This window comes from Nerophis ophidion, linkage group LG03, assembly GCF_033978795.1.
Source record: "Nerophis ophidion isolate RoL-2023_Sa linkage group LG03, RoL_Noph_v1.0, whole genome shotgun sequence".
NCBI lineage: Eukaryota > Metazoa > Chordata > Actinopteri > Syngnathiformes > Syngnathidae > Nerophis > Nerophis ophidion.
Genome location: NC_084613.1, coordinates 64,626,283 through 64,649,954, shown reverse-complemented (window position 1 = coordinate 64,649,954; position 23,672 = coordinate 64,626,283). Strand labels below are relative to the sequence as shown.

The 23,672-nt window shown below is 41.8% G+C and overlaps 1 protein-coding gene across 1 annotated transcript in view; it reads right to left on the bottom strand.

Annotated features, from left to right (window-relative positions):
* Positions 1-23,672, bottom strand: part of mboat2a (membrane bound O-acyltransferase domain containing 2a) — a 114,680-nt gene that overhangs the window by 41,928 nt on the left and 49,080 nt on the right. The window contains exons 2-3 of the mRNA XM_061895876.1: positions 20,028-20,173; positions 3,898-3,975 (exon numbers count right to left, since the gene is read on the bottom strand). Coding sequence (XP_061751860.1) covers positions 3,898-3,975; positions 20,028-20,173 — 224 coding nt within the window. The remainder of the gene's footprint in view (positions 1-3,897; positions 3,976-20,027; positions 20,174-23,672) is intronic.

Here is a 23,672-nt window from a genome sequence, read left to right as displayed (position 1 = left end):
AGTATGCAGCGTTGATCAAAGAGCCGCATGCGGCTCCAAAGCCGCGGGTTGCCGACTCCTGCGCTATACTATACTCCACTATACTCTGCGCATGGAAGAGAAGGCAGAGCACTCAGCGCAAACAGACTTAGCTAAGAGACTTCCGTGGCAAGACATTAAGGATTACATACTGTATATCGATACGGCCGCACTGTCTAAATATCCATCCATCCATCCATTTCCTACCGCTTATTCAAGGGAATAAGCGGTGCCTTTCTCAGCTACAATCGGGCGGAAGGCGGGGTACACCCTGGACAAGTCGCCACCTCATTGCAGAGCCTGTCTTAATATCGCTTTCTAAAATTACAATTGGTACAACTCAAAATACCTCCGAGCTCTACTTTAGGGTGTGGAGGACAATCTGACAGAAATGAATATAATCTGGCAGAGTGATAACAACATGCGAGCATGTCTCATCGCCAGTTCATCACCTTTAACCGGTTCAGAGAACAAAAAAGTGTAAAAAGTACCCGTACAAGAAGCACCAGTCTTATCTAAAAGCATATTTTGAAACTTTACTCAGGGTAAACTGAGCATTTGAGCTATGTGAGTAATGTCTCGCTGCTGATCTGAGTAAAATACACATGTCACTGGAGAAACATTATCAAGCTCACTATCTTAGGTGCCAGCCACTCATGCAGTAACAAGCCAGGTGCTCTGCCAGCCATGAAGAATGTGACGTACTTGCACATCCAAGGGAACAAATGTCACCGTCTCAATGTCACATTATCATTTAAAAACAGAATAAACAACTCCTGAGTGTACTGGTGCTGCAAAAAAAGAAGATGATTGACATTGTTTATTATTATTGTTATTATTATTATTATTATACTGTTACCACTAAGCCACCTACTCAGTGGCCTAGTGGTAAGACTGTCCGCCCTGAGATCGATAGGTTGTGAGTTCAATGCCCGGCCGAGTCATACTAAAGACTATAAAAATGGGACCCATTACCTCCCTGCTTGGCACTCAGCATCAAGGGTTGGAATTGGGGGTTAAATCACCAAAAATGATTCCCGGGCGCGGCACCACTGCTGCCCACTGCTCCCCTCACCTCTCAGGGGGTGACCAAGGGGATGGGTCAAATGCAGAGGACAAATTTCACCACACCCATTGTGTGTGACAATCATTGGTACTTTAACTTTAACTTGAGGGAAATTCCACAAAATGTCCCAAAATTGCTTATTTTCTGAGGCTTTCTGAGGGTTGAATGCCCTCAGCAAACACTGGCATGTCAGTGTAACCTGCCTCTGTGATTCTGCCCCTTGAGCTGCACTTAAATCTTGCATCGCAAGGTGGGTTGACTTATGGGCTGCAACGGACTGAAATGAGTTTTAGGAACTACACTCACGAGATGCAATGTTAGATCTAATCATCACTTTTCTACAGTTAAGGATAGAGGGTTTTCATCACATCACAAAAGAACAACCTCCTTTTTCATGGACGTGATGTTGCCCCTGTACCGCCGCTCAGTAGACACACCCAGCCCATGTCCATACATACTCACCACTTTACAATGGTAAGTTTTGTTAAAAAAAAATTTGCTACACTTCTTAAAATGAAGCCTGGAACAATGAAACTAAATCCAACAATGAAAATGTAAATTTGATCGTGTTTTTCCTCAGCCAATAGTCTAACTCAACATTATGTAGTTGGTCAAATGTGAGCATAAAATTAGCACTGTAGTTATGCTAGTTTTGCTAACATTTGCGTACTTCGGTCCAACCCCTGAAAATGTCTTAATGTTAATGTTGTTGTATGTGATATATGTTCTTTAATAGTATGAGTGCAAAGTTACATAGAGTGTATACTTAAAAAAAAAAAAAAAAGTAGAGAAAGTGCTTCATAGTGATTCTAGGAGAAATACACTTTAAATGGGTTAGACTTTGTGAGGGGCGTGGCCTGCGGACCTGCAGCGAAGCAGGGTGTGACGTGTCCGGCTCTGAGATCGGCGACAGGTGCGTAGATGGCCCGACTGGGCACGTTTGTCTGATCACCTGTCACTCTATTAAAGGGCAGCAGCCAGGAAGAAAGAGGTTGGAGAAGTTGGAGTTGATGGTCGAGAGAGAACCCGAGCACGAGCACAAGCATGTGACGAGAGCGGATGGTTGAAAAGCAACCCGAGGAACGAAACCGTCACGAGAGGCGATTGCTGAAAAGCAGAATAAGTTTACTGAAAAATAAACCAAACCACAAAACTGTCAAGCCTGTCATGTCTCTTCTGGGTGGTCCGAAAAACCCGGAAGTGCGAGGCCTCCACAGACTTGTACAGCGCTTTTCTACCTTCAAGGTACTCAAACCTCTTTGACACTATTTCCAAATTCACCCATTCACACACACATTCACACACTGATGGCCCTAACCACGACCCATCAGGAGCAAAGGTGAAGTGTCTTACTCAAGGACACAACGGACGCGTGACTAGGATGGTAAAAGCTGGGGATTGAACCAGGAACCCTCAGGTTGCTGGCACAGCCACTCTACCAACAGCACCACGCCGTCCCCATTTTGTCATAGACGTGGAAAGTAGACAGTAGAAAAACACATATGCATTAAAGTAAGCGATAAACGAAACAGTGTGGTCAGAATAAGGGCTTACTAAAAGTATGTTTAAACTTTGTAAGTTTTTTTGGGCAACACTTCCAATTCATTATTAGGGGACCTCTATCGCTAGTTTCAAAAATGTTCAGAAAAAGAGTATAATATGGCGCACGATAAATTATAAATTACATACTAATGATTTCAACATTAACAAAATAGCGCTGACAAAAATGTACAGTAAAACGGGACAACCCATACCCTGTAGGTGGGTGAGGGTTAGAAAATCCAATCGGTCTTAAATGTTCCCTGAGCTCACTGTAAACTAACATGGCCCTTATCATGTGAGACTTGTGGGACAACCTACTCAGTGGCCTAGTGGCTATAGTGTCCGCCCTGAGGTCGGTAGGTTGTAAGTTCATACCGGCTGAGTCATACCAAAGATGATAAAAATGGGACCCATTACTTCCCAGCTTGGCAATCAGCATCACACTGCTCCCCTCACCTTCCAGGGGGTGAACAAGGGGATGGGTCAAATGTAGAGAATACATTTCACCATACCTAGTGTGTGTGTGACAATTAATGGTACTTTAACTTTAACTTAACTTCTTCACTGTTTCAGAAAAGATATTTCCAAAAACGTTCTGCAAACATTCAGCGAGGAGAAAAAAAAACCTAATTCCGCGTAAATACTGTGTTTTTGAAATCCTACAAACACAGACCCCTGCTAGTATAGAAGGTGAGTTAAAAAAATAAAAGATGTAGAGTTAATGGTTATCGGTATTGGCTTGAAAAAAAAGATACCCTGCATCCCTATATAGTAGGGCACTTTTAAAACCTACACTGTAATATTGCTTGTTAGAATATCAAAACCTTTATGTAAATATGATATCGCAAAACATCCGGTGATGTATCTTTATCCCTGATTTATTCAGCTTGATCCTGTTCTTTGTTTTAGGTCAGAGTCAGACTGAGGCCTTCTTTTGAGGGAGCAGCTGCTTTGGTATAAAAAAAAATGTTTAGTTAGCATCTATTTTCAGTGTTCAGCCCACAGGGGGAAACATCTTCTGTTTACACCTGCACTCGTAACCTTGAATTGTGGTGAATTGAAGATCAAAGTGCGTGTGTTTGCTTAGGTGGTGTGTATGTGTGTGTGTGTGCGTGCGTGTATTCCAATAAACCATTATCATAGATGTAAGCCTGAGGGCATTGTCACTGTGATCCTCGCTTATACACCTCAAACAAAGCCAGACATAGAATTGCCGACGGTCAACCTTGCTTGTCCCACCGAGCTTCCCATGGTTGTGTTCGAAATCTTACTTGTGCATGTGCTCCAGACCGGCGAAGACGATCACGCTGTACGACAAACCGCTTTGCACCAGGAAATGGAGGGAATACCTGCAGGTGTGGAAAGAACGAGCTCGTGAATATCATACCAGGGATACATTAGTTGGCATGGGCATTCGGGTTTGTGTCAAGAGATAGTACTTGAGTGAGCACATTAGCCTTAAATTGTATCAGGGGTTGGTGTTTCTTCACGGGAGATAGCAGCATAAGAAAATGTGATAGTGTGTGCCAGAAAACACGTTTTTAGGGTACATGGGAGGCTTTTAACCGTAGTATGTTTAAGACTATGTCCTAGAGGAGGGGTCGGGAACCTTATGGCTCTCGAGCCAGATGTGGCTCTTTTGATGACTGCATCTGGCTCTCAGATAAATCTTAGCTGACATTGCCTAACATGATAAGTAGTGAATAATTCCGCTGGTAATCACAGTGTTAAAAATAAAGTTCAAAATATAAAACATTCCCATACATTTTAATCCATCCATCTGTTTTCTACCGCACCTGTTCAAGAAGTCGCATTAATGGTAAGAAGCATTTTATTTATCATCGGTGAGCTTCCGAATAAAAATGTTTTTAAAAAGAATAAGAGACTTATTATGTGAAGATCTGTCACTTCATTTCTGTTTGTGCTTCTTTGTTTTGTATTTACTTCCCATCAGTGCTCTTATTTTGTTTCTATTTCCTGCTTGTCCCGCTGAGCGATGTGTTTTTTCCCCCTCACCGGCTGCCAATCAGCATGTTTCTATTTATGCGTGTCTTAGGGATTCCTCAGGGCTTGAAGATTGACTATTGTTTAGAACTGTACATGCAAGACTGCTTCATTCTCCTCTGTTGGTGATATTAAAATCATCTTACCTGCTCTCCGCTCTCCTGGTTCCTGTATCTTGGGGTTGCTACTACTGCTGCCATGCGAGTTGGTGACATAATATACTCTATAAATTTTGGTCTTACTTAAAAATGCAGACATTAAGTTGCATTCAGTGTTAAAAAAACATTATATGGCTCTCACGGAAATATATTTTAAAATATTTGGCTCACTGTGATGATGTGGCGACTTGTCCAGGGTGTACCCCGCCTTCCGCCCGATTGTACCTGAGCTAGGCACCAGCCCCCCCCGCAAGCCCATAGGGAATAAGCAGTAGAAAATGGATGGATGGATGGATTTTTGGCTTAAATGGCTCTCTCAGCCAAAAAGGTTCCCGACCACTGTCCTAGAGCCCTACATTGCCACACATTTTAATCTATGATAAATGTAATCCTTTCTGACTTATAAATACAATTTTGCTACAGTGCTGGATACTCTTGTTAGACAATACCAGAGTGTCAAATCATAAGGGTCATGTATTTTGACGTAAGCTTGCACTGAGTTTTCAATGCTTCCGTTCGTAGGGCTTTGCAGCCTGGCTATCTTGTGATGTCACAGCGAGGTGGAGATACGTATTTGACATGAGGTCAAACTCAGCCAGAAAGGGACAGCTTCATACTATGAAGAAACACACAAAAAGGTAAGATAAAGTTATAATTGTACATAGACGTAGGATGCGCATAATAACAATGACGTGCAGTGACGTAAATGCTGCTAAAATCTGTATTTTTTAGTGCAGAGTCAATCGACCAGAGAGTGTACATAATGTTATGACTGAGTGAATTTATATAATGTTTATGAAGTTTCTGTTTGACTGTGTCAAGGAAGAAAATAGTGCTGACGACTTCAAGATATATATTTGTACAGTGCACATTTTTTTCCTAAAAGATAAATTATGATACTTTTGGAGAGGGTCAGGCAAGGTTTCATTTCCAGTCTCAGTCTCCAGAAACAGACAAAAAGCGGGTTGATTAAGACACATTAAATTTACACCAAAGTGTAATCAATAAATACTATTTAGACCGGTGTTTCTTAACCATAAGGGCCAGAATGCGAGTGCAAATTAATTAGTTTGTAACCAAATGCCGCCGGTCCATTTACGTCAAATCCCTCCAGCAGCACTGAGAGTGGACCCAGCCAAACTATCTATAGGTAATTGTCCAATTTTTTCCCAAGGTAAGTAAAATAAGGGTTGAATTTTCCAAAAATGTGCTAGCTTGATGCTAATATACATTGGCTGTGCCATTGACATGCTACGGACTAGCATTAGCAATTTTACATGGGGATTTTCAACGCCTTCAAATTTGTTAATGAAAACTACAAGTAAGATCCATCCATCCATCCATCCATCTTCTTCCGCTTATCCGAGGTCGGGTCGCGGGGGCAACAGCCTAAGCAGGGAAACCCAGACTTCCTCTCCCCAGCCCCTTCTTCTGGCTCTTCCCGGGGGATCCCGAGGCGTTCCCAGGCCAGCCGGGAGACATAGTCTTCCCAACGTGTCCTTGGTCTTCCCCGTGGCCTCCTACCGGTTGGACGTGCCCTAAACACCTCCCTAGGGAGGCGTTCGGGTGGCATCCTGACCAGATGCCCGAACCACCTCATCTGGATCCTCTCGATGTGAAGGAGCAGCGGCTCTACTTTGAGTTCCTCCCGGATGGCAGAGCTTCTCACCCTATCTCTAAGGGAGAGCCCCGCCACACGGCGGAGGAAACTCATTTCGGCCGCTTGTACCCGTGATCTTATCCTTTCGGTCATGACCCAAAGCTCATGACCATAGGTGAGGATGGGAACGTAGATCGACCGGTAAATTGAGAGCTTTGCCTTCCGGCTCAGCTCCTTCTTCACCACAACGGATCGGTACAACGTCCGCATTACTGAAGACGCCGCACCGATCCGCCTGTCGATCTCACGATCCACTCTTCCCCCACTCGTGAACAAGACTCCTAGGTACTTGAACTCCTCCACTTGGGGCAGGGTCTCCTCTCCAACCCGGAGATGGCATTCCACCCTTTTCCGGGCGAGAACCATGGACTCGGACTTGGAGGTGCTGATTCTCATTCCGGTCGCTTCACACTCGGCTGCGAACCGATCCAGTGAGAGCTGAAGATCCCGGTCAGATGAAGCCATCAGGACCACATCATCTGCAAAAAGCAGAGACCTAATCCTGCGGTCACCAAACCGGAACCCCTCAACGCCTTGACTGCGCCTAGAAATTCTGTCCATAAAAGTTATGAACAGAATCGGTGACAAAGGACAGCCTTGGCGGAGTCCAACCCTCACTGGAAATGTGTTCGACTTACTGCCGGCAATGCGGACCAAGCTCTGGCACTGATCGTACAGGGAGCGGACCGCCACAATAAGACAGTCCGATACCCCATACTCTCTGAGCACTCCCCACAGGACTTCCAGAGGGACACAGTCGAATGCCTTCTCCAAGTCCACGAAGCACATGTAGACTGGTTGGGCAAACTCCCATGCACTCTCAAGAACCCTGCCGAGAGTATAGAGCTGGTCCACAGTTCCACGACCAGGACGAAAACCACACTGTTCCTCCTGAATCCGAGGTTCGACTATCCGGCGTAGCCTCCTCTCCAGTACACCTGAATAAACCTTACCGGGAAGGCTGAGGAGTGTGATCCCACGATAGTTGGAACACACCCTCCGGTCCCCCTTCTTAAAGAGAGGAACCACCACCCCAATCCAGAGGTACCGCCCCCGATGTCCACGCGATGTTGCAGAGTCTTGTCAACCAAGACAGCCCCACAGCATCCAGAGCCTTAAGGAACTCCGGGCGGATCTCGTCCACCCCTGGGGCCTTGCCACCGAGGAGCTTTTTAACTACCTCAGCGACCTCAGCCCCAGAAATAGGAGAGTCCACCACAGATTCCCCAGGCACTGCTTCCTCATAGGAAGATGTGTTGGTGGGATTGAGGAGGTCTTCGAAGTATTCCTTCCACCTATCCACAACATCTGCTGTTGAGGTCAGCAGAACACCATCCGCACCATACACGGTGTTGATAGTGAACTGCTGAACTGCTTCCCCTTCCTGAGGCGGCGGACGGTGGTCCAGAATCGCTTCGAAGCCGTCCGGAAGTCGTTTTCCATGGCTTCCCCGAACTCCTCCCATGTCCGAGTTTTTGCCTCAGCGAACGCTGAAGCTGCACACCGCTTGGCCTGTCGGTACCTGTCCACTGCCTCCGGAGTCCTATGAGCCAAAAGGACCCGATGGACTCCTTTTTCAGCTTGACGGCATCCCTCACCGCTGGTGTCCACCAAGGGGTTTTAGGATTGCCGCCTCGACAAGCACCAACTACCTTGCGGCCACAGCTCCGATCAGCCCCCTCGACAATAGAGGTGCGGAACATGGTCCACTCGGACTCAATGTCCAGCACCTCCCTCGGGACATGTTCAAAGTTCTTCCGGATGTGGGAATTGAAACTTTCTCTGACAGGAGACTATGCCAGACGTTCCCAGCAGACCCTCACAATGCGTTTGGGCCTCCCAGGTCTGTCTGGCATCCTCCCCCACCATCGCAGCCAACTCACCACCAGGTGGTGATCGGTAGAAAGCTCCGCCCCTCTCTTCACCAGAGTGTCCAAAACATAAGGCCGCAAATCCGATGACACAACTACAAAGTCGATCATGGAACTGCGGCCTAGGGTGTCCTGGTGCCAAGTGCACATATGGACACCCTTATGTTTGAACATGGTGTTTGTTATGGACAAACTGTGACGAGCACAAAAGTCCAATAACAAAACACCACTCGGGTTCAGATCCGGGCGGCCATTCTTCCCAATCACGCCTCTCCAGGTTTCACTGTCGTTGCCAACGTGAGCGTTGAAGTCCCCCAGTAGGACAAGGGAATCACCCGGGGGAGCACTTTCCAGTACTCCCTCGAGTGCTCCCAAAAAGGGTGGGTACTCTGAACTGCTGTTTGGTGCATAAGCACAAACAACAGTCAGGACCCGTCCCCCCACCCGAAGGCGGAGGGAGGCTACCCTTTCGTCCACCGGGTTGAACTCCAACGTGCAGGCTTTGAGCCGGAGGGCAACAAGAATTGCCACCTCAGCCCGTCGCCTCTCACTGCCGGCAACGCCAGAGTGGAAGAGGGTCCAGTCCCTCTCGAGAGAAGTGGTTCCAGAGCCCTTGCTGTGCGTCGAAGTGAGTCCGACTATATCCAGCCGGAACTTCTCAACTTCGCGCACTAGCTCAGGCTCTTTCCCCCCCAGTGAGGTGACGTTCCACGTCCCAAGAGCTAGCTTCTGTAGCCGAGGATCGGACCGCCAAGTGCCCTGCCTTCGGCTGCCGCCCAGCTCACATTGCACCCAACCTCTATGGCCCCTGCTATGGGTGGTGAGCCCATTGGAGGGGTGATCCACGTTGCCTCTTCGGGCTGTGCCCCATGGGAACAGGCCCAGCCACCAGGCGCTTGCCATCGTGCCCCACCTCTGGGCTGGCTCCAGAGGGAGGCCCCGGTGACCCGCGTCCGGGCGAGGGAAATCTGGGTCTATGTTTTTTCTTCTTCATAAAGGTCTTCGAACTGCTCTTTGTCTGATCCCTCACCTAGAACCTGTTTGCCTTGGGCGACCCTACCAGGGGGCATAAAGCCCCCGGACAACATAGCTCCTAGGATCATTGGGGCACGCAAACTCCTCTACCACGATAAGGTGTCAGCTCAGAGAGGAAAACTACAAGTAAGATACACATTACAATCAAACAGCTGGTGCATAATAAGTACAATACTTATATTGGTAACACTTTTTGGGCGCAACAAAAATAAAAAACACACCATAAACTATACACTACTGCCATCTAACGTCTTGGACTTGCAACAGTAATTATAACTAAAAGGGCAACTGAACTTTTTGGGGAATTTTGCCTCACATTCACAATCCTTATGAGAGACAAGAGGAAAAAAGTTGGGTTTTTTGCAGTCTAACATGTAAAAATCGTTTAGTTCTTGGTGGCTAGCAATGCAGCTAATATGAGCAATAAATTCTACTTCCAAATCACTTTAAAATGCTTTCAATACTTAATTTACGTTTTGTAACCTGTATAATAACCAAGCTGTGGTAACATTGTTATTATAAGAGCAAACACTGAGGAACTTTTTCTCTAGCGTACTAAAACATCGGCATGCTTCGGTATTAGCCGTAAAAGCTAGCTCCGTAAAAAAGATAAGCTAGCTTTTACGACAAAACGAAACGCGTTTGAGTTTGTAACACACAACAATGCGATAGGACCCCAATCTGTACTGACTGACAAACACGAACAATCATATTACAGTTTCTTTAAAGTAATCGCCCACATTTCAGGTTTTATTCGTACACAGCTAGCTTGACACCGTATGTCCCATAGTTGTATTACCTAGCCTGGTGTGCAGTGTCTATCATTAACACTTTTTAAAGTGTGACTCACTCGTTGGACAGTTGTGCGTTTCGCACAACAGCCATACAGGTCACACTGAGGATGGCCATATAAACAACTTTAATTAACATTGTTACAAATATGCGCCACACGGTGAACCCACACCAAACAAGAATGACAAACACATTGCGGGAGAACATCCCAGAACCCCTTGCAGCACTAACTCTTCCGGGACGCTACAATATACACCCCCCGCTAACACCTCTCCCCCACACACCACCTCAACGCCCCCGCCCACCTCAACCTCCTCACACTCTCTCAGGGAAAGCATGTCCCAAATTCCAAGATGCTGTTTTGAGGCATGTTAAAAAAATAATGCTCTTTGTGACTTCAGTAATAAATATGGCAGTGCTATGTAGGCATTTTTTTCTATAACTTGAGTTGATTTACTTTGGAAAACCTTTTTACATTGTTTAATGCATCCAGCGGGGCATCAGAACAAAATTAGGCTAAATAATGTGTTAATTGCACGACTGTATATATCGGTATCGGTTGATATAGGGATCGGTAATTAAAAGTTAGACAATATCAGAATACTCGGCAAAAAAGCCATTATCGGACATCTCTATTGTGAACAAATTCCAAAAAAGCGCAGTTCCCCTTATGCAAATGATAATATGGGGATAATAAAATAAGATAGTTAAAATAATTGTTTTGCTGTCTTCTTGCTAAAAGCGCCACAGGGACAAGACAGGCTTGACTCCACTTTATTCATGCTCCACAACACAGCAACATGTCTTGCACGTGCTCTCTTTTTCTCTTCTAAAGGCCTTGTTTGTTTCCTATTCAGTTATAAAAAAACACCAGGTGGGAACTGGAGTGCAGGACTGTTTGAATAAAATAATTTACAAATACACAAATACAACAAATGTGACCAATATATTAAAATAACAATTACCACTTGAATTACTTTCCATTTTTTAATAAGAATAACGCACAAATTAAATGTAATTTTTTTTTGTTTGTTAATTAAGATTCCCATTTGCTTCTGCTACAGCAGAAGCTTTTCCTTCTGGGATCAAACAATTCAATAATGCTTTTTATAGTTAAGAAAATGTATCGTTATCCTTGTGTAAATATATGAAGTCTTATTTTATTTACAAAATGTTATTAAAGCTAAAGTTCCAACTATAGTCACACACACACTCGGTCAGTGTGGTGAAATGATCCTCCGCATTTGACCCATCCCCATGTTCACCCCTTGGGACGTGAGGGGAGCAGTGGGCAGCAGCGGTGCCGCGCCCGGGAATCATTTTTGATTTAACCCCCAATTCCAACCCTTGATGCTGAGTGCCAAGCAGGGAGGTAATGGATCCTATTTTTATAGTCTTTGGTATGACTCGGCCGGGGTTTGAACTTGCGACCTCCCAGTCTCAGGGCGAACACTCCAACCACAAAGCCACTACTGAGCAGGTCATTGAATTAATATTGAATTAATCTCCAAATAGTAGGGATGTAATGGTATTGTAAATACTGATGTATTGGGGTAATAAAATCATCACAACAATGCCCTGACATGTGTAACGATATAAAATGATTGTGATGTTTTGACCCACATTTTTTCAGTAACACTATATCAACTCGTAGTGTAAATGGTTTTGTTATCTGTTTTAAATAAGAATTGCGCCAGACAGAAGCGCGGACAAATCCAAGGTATTGTAGCGGTTGCTTTAAGGACATAATTCACCACAACTGGCCCTAGTGTGTGAATGTGAGTGTGAATGTTGTCTGTCTATCTGTGTTGGCCCTGCGATGAGGTGGCGACTTGTCCAGGGTGTACCCTGCCTTCCGCCCGATTGTAGCTGAGATAGGCGCCAGCGCCCCCCGCGACCCCGAAAGGGAATAAGCGGTAGAAAATGGATGGATGGATGTTTACTTGACTTTGTCGTCATTATACTAGTATAGCGCTTTTCTGCCTTCAACGTACTCAGAGCGCTTTGACACTATTTCCACATTCACCCCATTATTCACTGTCATTGTTCTATTGTGTACATAATGTTGATTTTGTTTAGCATTCATATATGCAGTTAAGAGTGAGTAATTCGGGGTGGCCCCTTTAAGTGACAGTCAGGAGATTTACCCAAAGGTGGGGGTTTGTTGTGACCGCCATTTTGAGTAGCTTGATATAAGAAGTCTTTAGTCTTTTCTTTGACGGAATAGACGGCGCACACATTTGTGTGTGTCAAACGATACTTCAAGTTGTCTTACTTTTGCATTACAGGCGCAACAGTATTTAGATCATTACAGGTTCAATAGTCAGTTAACTTTTCTGAGAATCAGCATTTTTCAAACTGATATAATGTGATGCCCGCTGCAGAGGACAAAGGTAAAAGTCAAAATACACTAACGTGAACATTATTATTTTACACTTGTTATACTGGTTTATAGACGTCTTTGTAGTAATCAATAGGATTATAACATTTGAGCATTATGTTTGTGTTCAAATACAGTAAGTGTGTTCATCTTAAACCATGGGTGTCAAACTCTGGCCCGCGGGCCAAATTTGGCCAGCCCTTGTAATTTAATTTGGCCCTTGAGGCAATATGAAATTAACATTAGAGCTGGCCCTCCGGTATTATACAGCGGCGGTGCAGCTCTAACAGCGCATTCACTGCTAATACTCATACATGCCAACCCTCCCGATTTTCCTGGACTCCCAAATTTCAGAGACCCTCCCAAAAATCTTCCGGGGTAACCATTCTCCCGAATTTCTCCCCATTTCCACCCGGACGACAATATTTAGCGTCCTCTACAACCTGTCGTCTCGTCCGCTTTTCCTGCATAGAAATAGCGTGCCAACCCAGTCACATAATAAATGCGGCTTTTACACACACACGCACACAAGTGAATGCCGCGCATACTTGTTCAACAGCCATACAGGTCACACTGAGGGTGGCCGTATAAACAACTTTAACAATCTTACAAATATATGCACCAAACTGTTAACCCACACCAAACAAGAATAACAAACACATTTTGGGAGAACATCCGCACCGTAGCACAACATAAACAAAACAGAACCAATACCCAGAACCCCTTGCAACACTAACTCTTCCGGGACGCTACAATATACCCCCCCAGCAATAAATAACGTTTTACTCATGCACTTTCTCTTGCTACTTCAAGGCTTGAATGTTTGATTCATTCATTATTGTTATTTTATTTGCAAATTTATTATTAGCCTGTGGAAAAATATTTTGATATTTACCTCAGAGGGCTGCAAATAAAAAAGAGGCATTCAATTTTTGTATAAATTTTATTTGATATGACATTGATATTTTTTAATTATTATTATTATTTAAAACTCGATTTTACATGTCACTATAAAGTTATATAAGCCTTGCTTGTTCAATATTCAATGCAAAACTTGTTTGGTACCCTATTAAAAGGTTAATTTGTACAACCTTGGCCCGTGGCTTTGTTCAGTTTTAAATTCTGGCCCACTCTGCATTTGAGTTTGACACCCCTGTCTTAAACATTCCTGTTGCTTCATTTAACATTTTTCTGGACATAAACAACAATAATTAAGGTCTTAATATCGAGATAATATTGTAGCGTGAGATTAAAATATCGTTACATCCCTATCAGTTGGTGTTGATATGTCTTTAAAAACTAAAACCTATATTATGATCAATAACCTCTGACACTCCAAAATCATACAGACAGTTTAGGTGTCCCGATAATTTCAACCATACGCCATATAGGCTTGAAAGGAAAAGGCAATTACAACATAGTGTCTCAGAACAAGAAAGTGTCACGCAGTGTTTGCAGGAAATCACACTGTTCCTTTTTTCCATAATATCTCCTGCTTTGTGAACTGTGACATAAACCAATAAAAGAGGAAATTACGGAATCTTGAAAGCGGTCGGTCACACCATCCATGTGAGGCAGGACCTTTTCACCGGATGAGTGACAGACAACTCACATTAATCACATCCCTTTCCTGTGATGCACCCAAATTTCCCCCCCACACACGGTTGACTACAGCAGTACCAGCAGCTACCAGTCAGGCCATTGAACCGGTGGTGGTGGTGGTGGTGGTTGTGGGGCTGGAAGGATAACAAGGAGACTTGACGTCATAGAAAAGCCCCCAAAAGAAAGAAGAGATGTCACATTGTGTTAGCGGCGTGGTGGAAACAGGGTACAATAGGTCAATAAAGGGCTGCACTAATGTCCGTGGAAGGCAGAGGGAAATATGTCAAAAAGTCCAAAAGACTAACCAATTTGCTTGTGGGTGGGTGGGTGGGTGATGTCTTACTAGTTCACACCCCTAGGGGATCATAAACAAACACGTTTGTTTGAAAAGATTTGACTCTTTGGACATTTTTCTCTGTCCTCAAGTGGCGGATACTGGGGGAGCGACTCTAGAAATAAATAGCAGCAGCTCCAGGGGAGTGGCCACAGGACAGGTGCCCTCCGAGACCAAACAAGTGCAAAGAGTGCTTGAAATTCACAGTTAACAAATGGGAATTGTGGGAGAGGGAGGGGGCACGGTCCGCCCCGGGTGGGATATTTTTAATGGTGCAACATTTTTAAAAGAAAAAGTACACACTTTTACTTTGTTCTCCCCTCACAATGACATGTAAATATCTGTGTTTGTGAATTGACAAACACATTACGTATTTTAAATCGTACTTGTGAGATTTATATAACATAAATGTATCGAGCCACCTGTTTCTGGAGTATCTCTGGATGAATGCACAAACATGTTTACATCATTTTTTTTTGTGATTGAACCGACGGGCGTTTAGCTTATGTGTGTGTGTAAATTGACTGACATATGGTCACATTATGTACATATGTGAATGAACAAACAGGCTTAGATGATATGTATGTGAATGAACAGGCATGTGGTTGGATTGTGAATGACAGATGTTAACGTCGTGTATGTGAATGGATGAATGTATGGTCACATTCCGTACATGAATGGACAAACATATTATGTGTTTTAAATTGTACTTGTGAGACTAATACAACAAATGTATCGAGCCACCTGTTTCTGTAGTAACTTTCTGTGCGAATGCACAGACGTGTTTACGCCATTTGTTTTTTGAGAATGAACAGACAAGTGTTTAGCTTATGTGTGTATGTAAATTGACTGTCATATGGTCACAATATGTACATATGTGATATGTGAATGAACAGGCATGTGTTTAGATTGTGAATGACAGATGTTAACATTGTGTATGTGAATGGGTAAATGTATGGTTACATTCTGTACATGAATGGACAAACATCTTTACATGACATTGTGTATGCGAAATGACAGAAATGTGCTAACATTGTGAATGACAGATGTTGACAGTGTATGTGTATGTGAACAGACAGCAATATGGTCAACTTCTGTACATGTGTGAATGGACAAACATATTCACATGACATATGTATGTGACTGAACAGGCATGTGGTTAAATTGTGAATGACAGATGTTTCCATAGTAAGTGTATGTGAATAGATAAGTGTATGGTCACATTATGTACAGACTGTATGTGAATGGCCAAACGTGTTTACATGACATGTTGATGCCAATGGACAGGCATGTGGTTACATTGTGAATAACATATATTTACATAGTGTATGTTTGTATGTGAATGGACAAGGATATTGCTTGTATTCCATGAAGTGACTTCAACCCGGAAGTGAAAAAAAAGGAAAAAGCTATGATGGCTGAGTATGCAAGAGGCCAAGATTTTTTGCAAAAAGCAGATATGTGCATTGTGTATATATGTGATTGGAAAAACATTGTTTTCATGACATCTGTATGTGAATGGACGGTCATGCGGTTGAAATTGCGAATGACAGATGTTTACATATCAGTGCATGTGTGTATGTGATTGGATAAGTGCATAGTCACATTACGTACATGCTGTATGTGAATGAACAAACATGTCTACATGACATGTGGATGTGTGTGTATGCGTGTGTGTGAATTACCACAAATATGGTTATAGTGGGATAGAAAATGAATATTTAAATACAGTATGTGAACGGACATGTTTCCAATAAAAGTATATGTGACTGGAAAAATGTTATATTGGGAGTGACAGACAGATGTTAAGGCACTGTATATGTTTAATTAAATTAACGGGGATACTGTATGGTTACTAGGGGTATAAAGATTAATTGATATATCAATATTTCGATTTATATTCCTAAATTGTTATTATATCGATTTGTGCTTGGCAAATTTGCCTTAAAAAAAGACAGGTATTAATCCAATATCGATTTAAAAGGGAATCAATCGATTTTATCAATACTACAAAAAGGAAAACAATGGATTTAAGAATGGAAGACTTTATAAGCACTTTAGCACTTTTAATAATAGGAAAGTTAAACATTATGTCTCTTTTACCCGTTTGTGACGTCCTGAAAACAAAAATGGCGGATAACTCACGGTATCGTTTGGTATCAAATCGTAAAAAAAATAATATCGGCCCTGAATATTATAAGCAACCACAAACATGGAATCGAATAGAAGTAAAACAAATTGTTACACCCCTAGTTATTGTACTTTTAATGAAAGTTTATTTAATGTTAAAAATGTGAACAGAAAATATTTTCTCATGTCAATTCAACCTTAAATGTTTGTTCCGCTTTATTCAAATAAGACGTGAATCCATTGGGCAATAATTAATGTTTACTTGCTTGTTTGTAGCCATAATTCATTTACCGGTATATTTAATTCCCTTACAAGAAATAACAGGAATATAAGAAACTTCACCTGCAGTGCCCAGTATCCAGTGTTTTTTCACAATCAACCTGGTTTAATTTTTGGGGGGGTAAAAAGTTTCAAATCACTGAATCGTTTCGGATCCAATTGTTTAAAAAAAAAGAAGAAAAAAAAGATTTTTTTCCTAAAACATATTGGCAACCACAAATATCGAATCAAATCAAATCATTGTTAAAAATAATTGTTATACCCCTAATGGTTACAATATGTACATACATGAATGGAGAAAGATGAGTTCACATTATGCACATATGTAAATGTACAAACAAGTTGCATGATGTGCTTTGCATGTGTATGTGACTGGACCATACTTACATTTTAAGTTTGTGTGCATGTGTGTGAATAATGAACAAACAACTGTGCAAAGCGACAAAGAGCTATAATGTGATGGTTCATTTTTGTGACAAAGATGTTGGCTTTAAAATGATGTTGGGAAAGTGATTCATCGTAAATAGTACTGTAGCATTTGTGGGCAAAGGGATCAAGATTAACAGTGATCGGTGTAATATTACACAATTGTATGTTATCATACTGTATATAAACATTATGTGCTTACATCAGAAAGAGTGGATGTTATTCATAAAGTATATGGAGAGCCAAGCTTGATCTCTAAAAGCCTCCTTGGGTACAGCAATCTATTCTGGATTATAGACTATTAATGCAGCAAATAACATTCTCTGGCAGGCTCTCAAGAACATAAAACGTCTTGTATTGATTTTTGGAGCCATTTTAGACAAACCCGCTGCAATGACGTAGACAAACTCGACAATAGGATTTTTCTTTTTTAGAAACAATGTTACACTGATGTGTTATTATTATGATTAAATGTACATGCTGTCTATAGTAACAAACAAAGGGTTGATTTGTATTACAATGTTAGAAATGTGATGAGGAACAAGTGATTATAAGGGTGACTGTATCTTTTGGTCAATTAATTTTCTTTTCATGAATGAGAATTGAAAAACAAAAGACAAAAAATTGAAAGAGGGAGTGTTTAAAGTAAGCCAAAGAGCAATAACTACTATCGGCTTTCAATTCATAATCATATCGATTCTGAATGTATTTAAAACTTTCAAGGCCATCTCTGTGCTCACTCTCCACCTTCACTTCATACATCAGCTGGTAAAAAGGGTCTTTGTAACCTGTTACCAGTTTTGAAAAGATTTTATCATAATTTATAAACCAAATAATATATTGCGAGACTCTATTCAAATCCATTTTGAATCAATAATCGATTCCGAATCGAGTTGAATTGTCATCTAAAAAATCTTAACGTTTCCATATGAGTTGGGAAATTTCAAGGCTGCAATACATGCCAAAGTAGTTGGGAAATGGCATGTTCACCACTGTTACATCACTTTTTCTTTTAACAACACAATAAATGTTTGGGAACTGAGGATACTAATTGTTGAAGCTTTGAAAGTGGAATTCTTTCCCATTCTTGTTTTATGTAGAGCTTCAATCGTTCGCCGCTGTCGTATTTTACGCTTCATAATGCGCCAAACATTTTCGATGGGAGACAGGTCTTGACTGCAGGCCGGCCAGGAAAGTTTTTTATGAAGCCACGCTGTTGTAACACGTGCTGAATGTGGCTTGACATTGTCTTGCTGAAATAAGCAGGGGCGTCCATGAAAAAGACGGCGCTTAGATGGCAGCATATGTTGTTCCAAAACCTGTATGTACCTTTCAGCATTAATGTTGCCTTCACAGATGTGTAAGTTACCCCTGCCTTGGGCACTAATGCACCCCCATACCATCACAGATGCTGGCTTTTGAACTTTGCATAGATAACAGTCTGGATGGTTCGCTTCCCCTTTGGTTCGGATGACACGATGTTGAATATTTCCAAAAACAATTTGAAATGTGGACTCGTCAGACCACAGAACACTTTTCCACTTTGCATCAGTCCATCTAAGATGATCTCGGGCCCAGAGAAGCCGGCAGCGTTTCTGGATGTTGTTGATAAATGGCTTTCGCTTTGCATAGGAGAGCTTTAACTTGCACTTACAGATGTAGTGACAAACTGTATTTTGTGACAGTGGTTTTCTGAAGTGTTCCTGAGCCCATGTGATGATATCTTTTAGAGATTGATGTCGCTTTTTGATACAGTACTGTATGAGGGGATCAAAGGTCATGGTCAGTCAATATTGGTTTCCGGCCATGCCGCTTACGTGGAGTGATTTCTCCAGATTCTCTGAACCGTTTGATGATATTATGGATCGTAGATTCTTGCAATTGCACTTTGAGTAACGTTGATCTTAAACTGTTTGACTATTTGCTCACGCAGTTGTGGACAGAGGGGTGTACCTCACCCCATTTTTTCTTGTGAATGACTGAGCATTTCATGGAAGCTGCTTTTCTACCCAATCATGGCACCCACCTGTTCCCAATTAGCCAGTTCACCTGTGGGATGTTCCAAAGAAGTGTTTGATGAGCATTCCTCAACTTTCTCAGTCTTTTTGCCACTTGCGCCAGCTTTTTTAAAACATAATATTAAAAACTAATAACGTTTTCCAGTTCGAACGTTAAGTGTCTTGTCTTTGCAGTCTATTCAATTGAATATACTGTAGGTTTAAAAGGATTTGCTAATCATTGTATTTGTTTTTTATTTACGATTTACAAAACGTGCCAACTTCACTGGTTTTGGGTTTTGAATTTCGCAATATTGATTTTAAACTGTATCGCCCATTCCTAGTTTATTCACATTGTTTAGATTAATAATGCAAACCTACATTCAAACACTGGTTCAAAATTGGTATTGGATCGTAAAACATGCACATTGAGGCCCTTTTGCAGAGGTGTTGTTCTGTATTAAAGCTTGGTGACTTTCCAAGTAGGTGTCTGCTACAACCTATATGCTCCATTTGCCTTGGCTAGGATGAGAAAGGAAAGTGTTATAATATATTTACTAAAACTACCAAATGCACCCAGCGGTTGCTTTATCAACAAATCTAAAATATAGAACGCTCCATATTAGTTTTCTTCCAGCACTGACAACTTCCAGCTTTTCTGACTCACAAGTAAGGAAGGGAAGAAGAAAGGACGCCTAGTAAGAATTGTTTACATAAATGAGAAATGACTCACCAGCCAAAGCAGAAGAGAGCCAAGTAGAAGCCCAGTAGAGTGGCCACAACATGTCTGACGAAGGGACTGGTCTTACTGGGATGGAGGTAGAGACGGAACCACACGGCCATGAGCAGCGCAAACAGCTGGCAAGCCACAAAGTTTACCTGCAAAAGAAAGTACAGCATGACAGCCTCGTTAGAGAGTTTAAATTACAATTACAATGGATGTCCACTAACTTTTTGCAACTCAGCGCTAAGAAAACGAAAATGCTGATTATCGGTCTTGCTAGACACCGACACCTATTTAATAAAACTACTGTTATATTTAACAACCAATTACACAAAGCGACTCGGTAAAGAATCTGGGTATTATCTTCGACCCAACTCTCTCATTTGAGTCACATATTAAGATTGTTACTAAAACAGCCTTCTTTCATCTCCATAATATCACAAAAATGTGACCCATTTTGTCCACCACCAGGGCTGAGAACATGATTCATGCGTTCGTTACGTCTCATCTCGATTACTGCAACATATTATTTTTGGGTCTCCCTATGTCTAGCATCAAAAAGATTACAGTTGGTAGAAAATGCGGCTGCAAGACTTTTGACAAGAACAAGAACGTTTGATCATATTACGCCTATACTGGCTCACCTGCACTGGCTTCCCGTACACTTAAGATGCGCCTTTAAGGTTTTACTACTTACATATAAAATACTAAACGGTCGAGCTCCATCCTATCTTGGTGATTGTACCATATGTCCTGGTCAGAAATCTGCGTTCTAAGAACTCAGCTTATTAATGATTACCAGAGTCCAAAAAAAGTCTGCGGGATATAGAGCGTTTTCTATTCGGGCTCCAGTACTCTGGAATGCCCTACCGGTAACAGTTAGAAATGCTACCTCAGTAGAAGCAATTAAGTGCCTTTTTAAAACTCATTTGTATACTCTAGCCTTTAAATAGACACCCCTTTTAAACCAGTTGATCTGCCGTCTCTTTTCTTTTTTACTCTGCCCCCCTCTCCTGCGGTGAGAAGTTATCAGGTGACCAAAGATGACGCGCTAATTGTTCAAAGTCAGGACCCGGGGTGGACCTCTCCTCCGTGCATCAGTTGGGGACGGCTCTGCGCTGCTGACTCATCTCCATTCAAGCTGATCCCCTGCTGGCCCCACTATGAACTGGACTCTCACATTATTAACCAGATCCACGTGACATCCACTGCACTGGTCGCCCAGGGAGGGTCCCCCCCCATCTTCGGCCCCCTCCGAGGTTTCTCATTGTGGGTTGAGTTTTTTTCTTGCCCTGATGTAGGATCTGAACCGAGGATGTCGTTGTAACTTGTGCAGCCCTTTGAGAAACTTGTGATTGAGGGCTATATAAATAAACTTTAATTGGTTGATTGGGATAGGTTGATTGGCAACACTAAATTGGCCCTAGTGTGTGAATGTGATTGTGAATGTTGTCTGTCTGTGTTGGAACTGTGATGAGGTGGCGACTTGTCCAGGGTGTACTCCGCCTTCCGCCCGATTGTAGCTGAGATAGGCACCAGCGTCCCCCGCAAACCCAAAGAGAATAAGCGGTAGAAAATGGATGGATGGATGACTGATTGATTGACACATCATGTATGTACATGAATATGCCAAACAATAGCTTTTTGCAAATGGTCAAATATGTTTGCCTCACATATGCATGTTAATTGACAAAGTCTGTTGTAAACAGCAACATTGTGGTCATGAAAGATTGGCACTACAAACCCGTATTTAGAATTGTTGTTGTTTTTACACAATGTTTTGTTCATTGTTTCATAAAAGCACCAGAAAGCAGCTGTTGTTTTATCCTTCAATGCCACAAAAGCTTTATTAAAAAAATGACAATAAGAAGACCGACAGGATCCATCAAAGGACGACCACTGGAGCTTTTTTTTCCATTCGTGACATTTCATCTGTACTAATCCTGGACCTTTAAGACCTTAATGTGTGTGATATTATATAACAATGTAAGGAAAATGTCATATTGTATATAGCAGATCAGCATGGGTTACTAACTGTGAATTTATGAAGCAAACACCAAGACCAGGAGATATAGTTGTTGTTATAGTTAAACAAAGTACTACTAATTCTGTATAGAGGTGTGAGGTTGTTAAAAAATGTATGATATATTCATATAGGCCATCTAGGACAACAGTATGCAAGAGTCAAAAATATGGCGGTAAAAAAACAACAAAGACAAAACTACGTGTGATATACACAAAATCAGTCCCATCAGTTGGTGCTCCCCAGATAATATCCATACATGCTCCTTTGATTTCACTGGCACTGACGGCACCAAGGCCTGCTTGTAAATATAGGTCATGCAAATAGATCTGTCTGGACAGTAAGCAGTGAAAGGCAAGCGACACCACAAACACCATCCATTAGCTATGCTTTCTGCATGATTAATGAGAAAGCCTAAGAGCGACAGATACAGCGTCAAGTGCATACGCTGGGTCCTCACGTGGTCAACAGATGTAGCGACAAAACGCCAGAGGGTATGGCATCAAAGAGCATTCATCGGCTCATGACCACATACTACTACTAGGTTAGGTTGATATCAGCACTTCAGTCATCAACAATAATGTCATCTGAGAAATAGACATTAAAACAGTGTATGTCTGACTTGGTAGGATATGTACAGTGAGCAGTGAACACAGTGAGCTCAGAAAGAATAAGAACAAGTATGTACATTTCGTATATACTTTTTGATGATCGTAAAAAAGAGAAGCGAATATAAAAACCTCTGAAACACAAAAAAACTAAACATATGTACATCTATCCATCAATCAATTTTCTACCGCTTGTCCCTTAATTTGAATACTGGCATAGAAAACATCCACCAAAAATATTGTATCTTTTCAAAGTTTGTAGTTATTTTTTGCCAAAACTTGCTTCAATACCAATATAACTTTTTCTACAATGTCAATTATTTTTTTGAATACCAAATCTTATTGGCAGAGCGCCAGTTTTTCAGCAAGCTATTAACAGTTTGAGACTGTTTTATTTCAATATTTTAGTGCTGCACAATAATATGGTACCTTTAAGACCAGTTTAATTTAAAACAAAATTTTATATAGGATATATAATTAGAAGGTCCCTGCTCCATCTCTTCATCAGTTTGGGGGTCCTTGGCCTGGAAAACATAAAAGACCCCTTAATCTATTAATCGTTGCAGCCGTAGATCTTGTTATTATCCTGTCATTTAACTCAACAACATGTCTGGTCATGAAATTAATAAATACATATACCGCATTTTTCAGTGTATAAGTCGCTCCGGAGTATAAGTCGCACCTGCCAAAAATGCATAATAAAGAAGGAAACAAACATATATAAGTCGCACTGGAGTATAAGTCGCATTTTTTGGGGAAATGTATTTGATAAAACCCAACACCAAGAATAGACGTTTGAAAGGCAAATTAAAATAAATAAAGAGTCGTGAACAACAGGCTGAATAAGTGTACGTTATATGACGCATAAATAACCAACTGAGAACATGCCTGGTATGTTAACGTAACATATTATGGTAGGAGTCATTCAAATAACCATAACGTATAGAACATGCTATACGTTTACCTAATCGCTAAATCCCATGAAATCTTATACGTCTAGTCTCTTACGTGAATGAGCTAAAT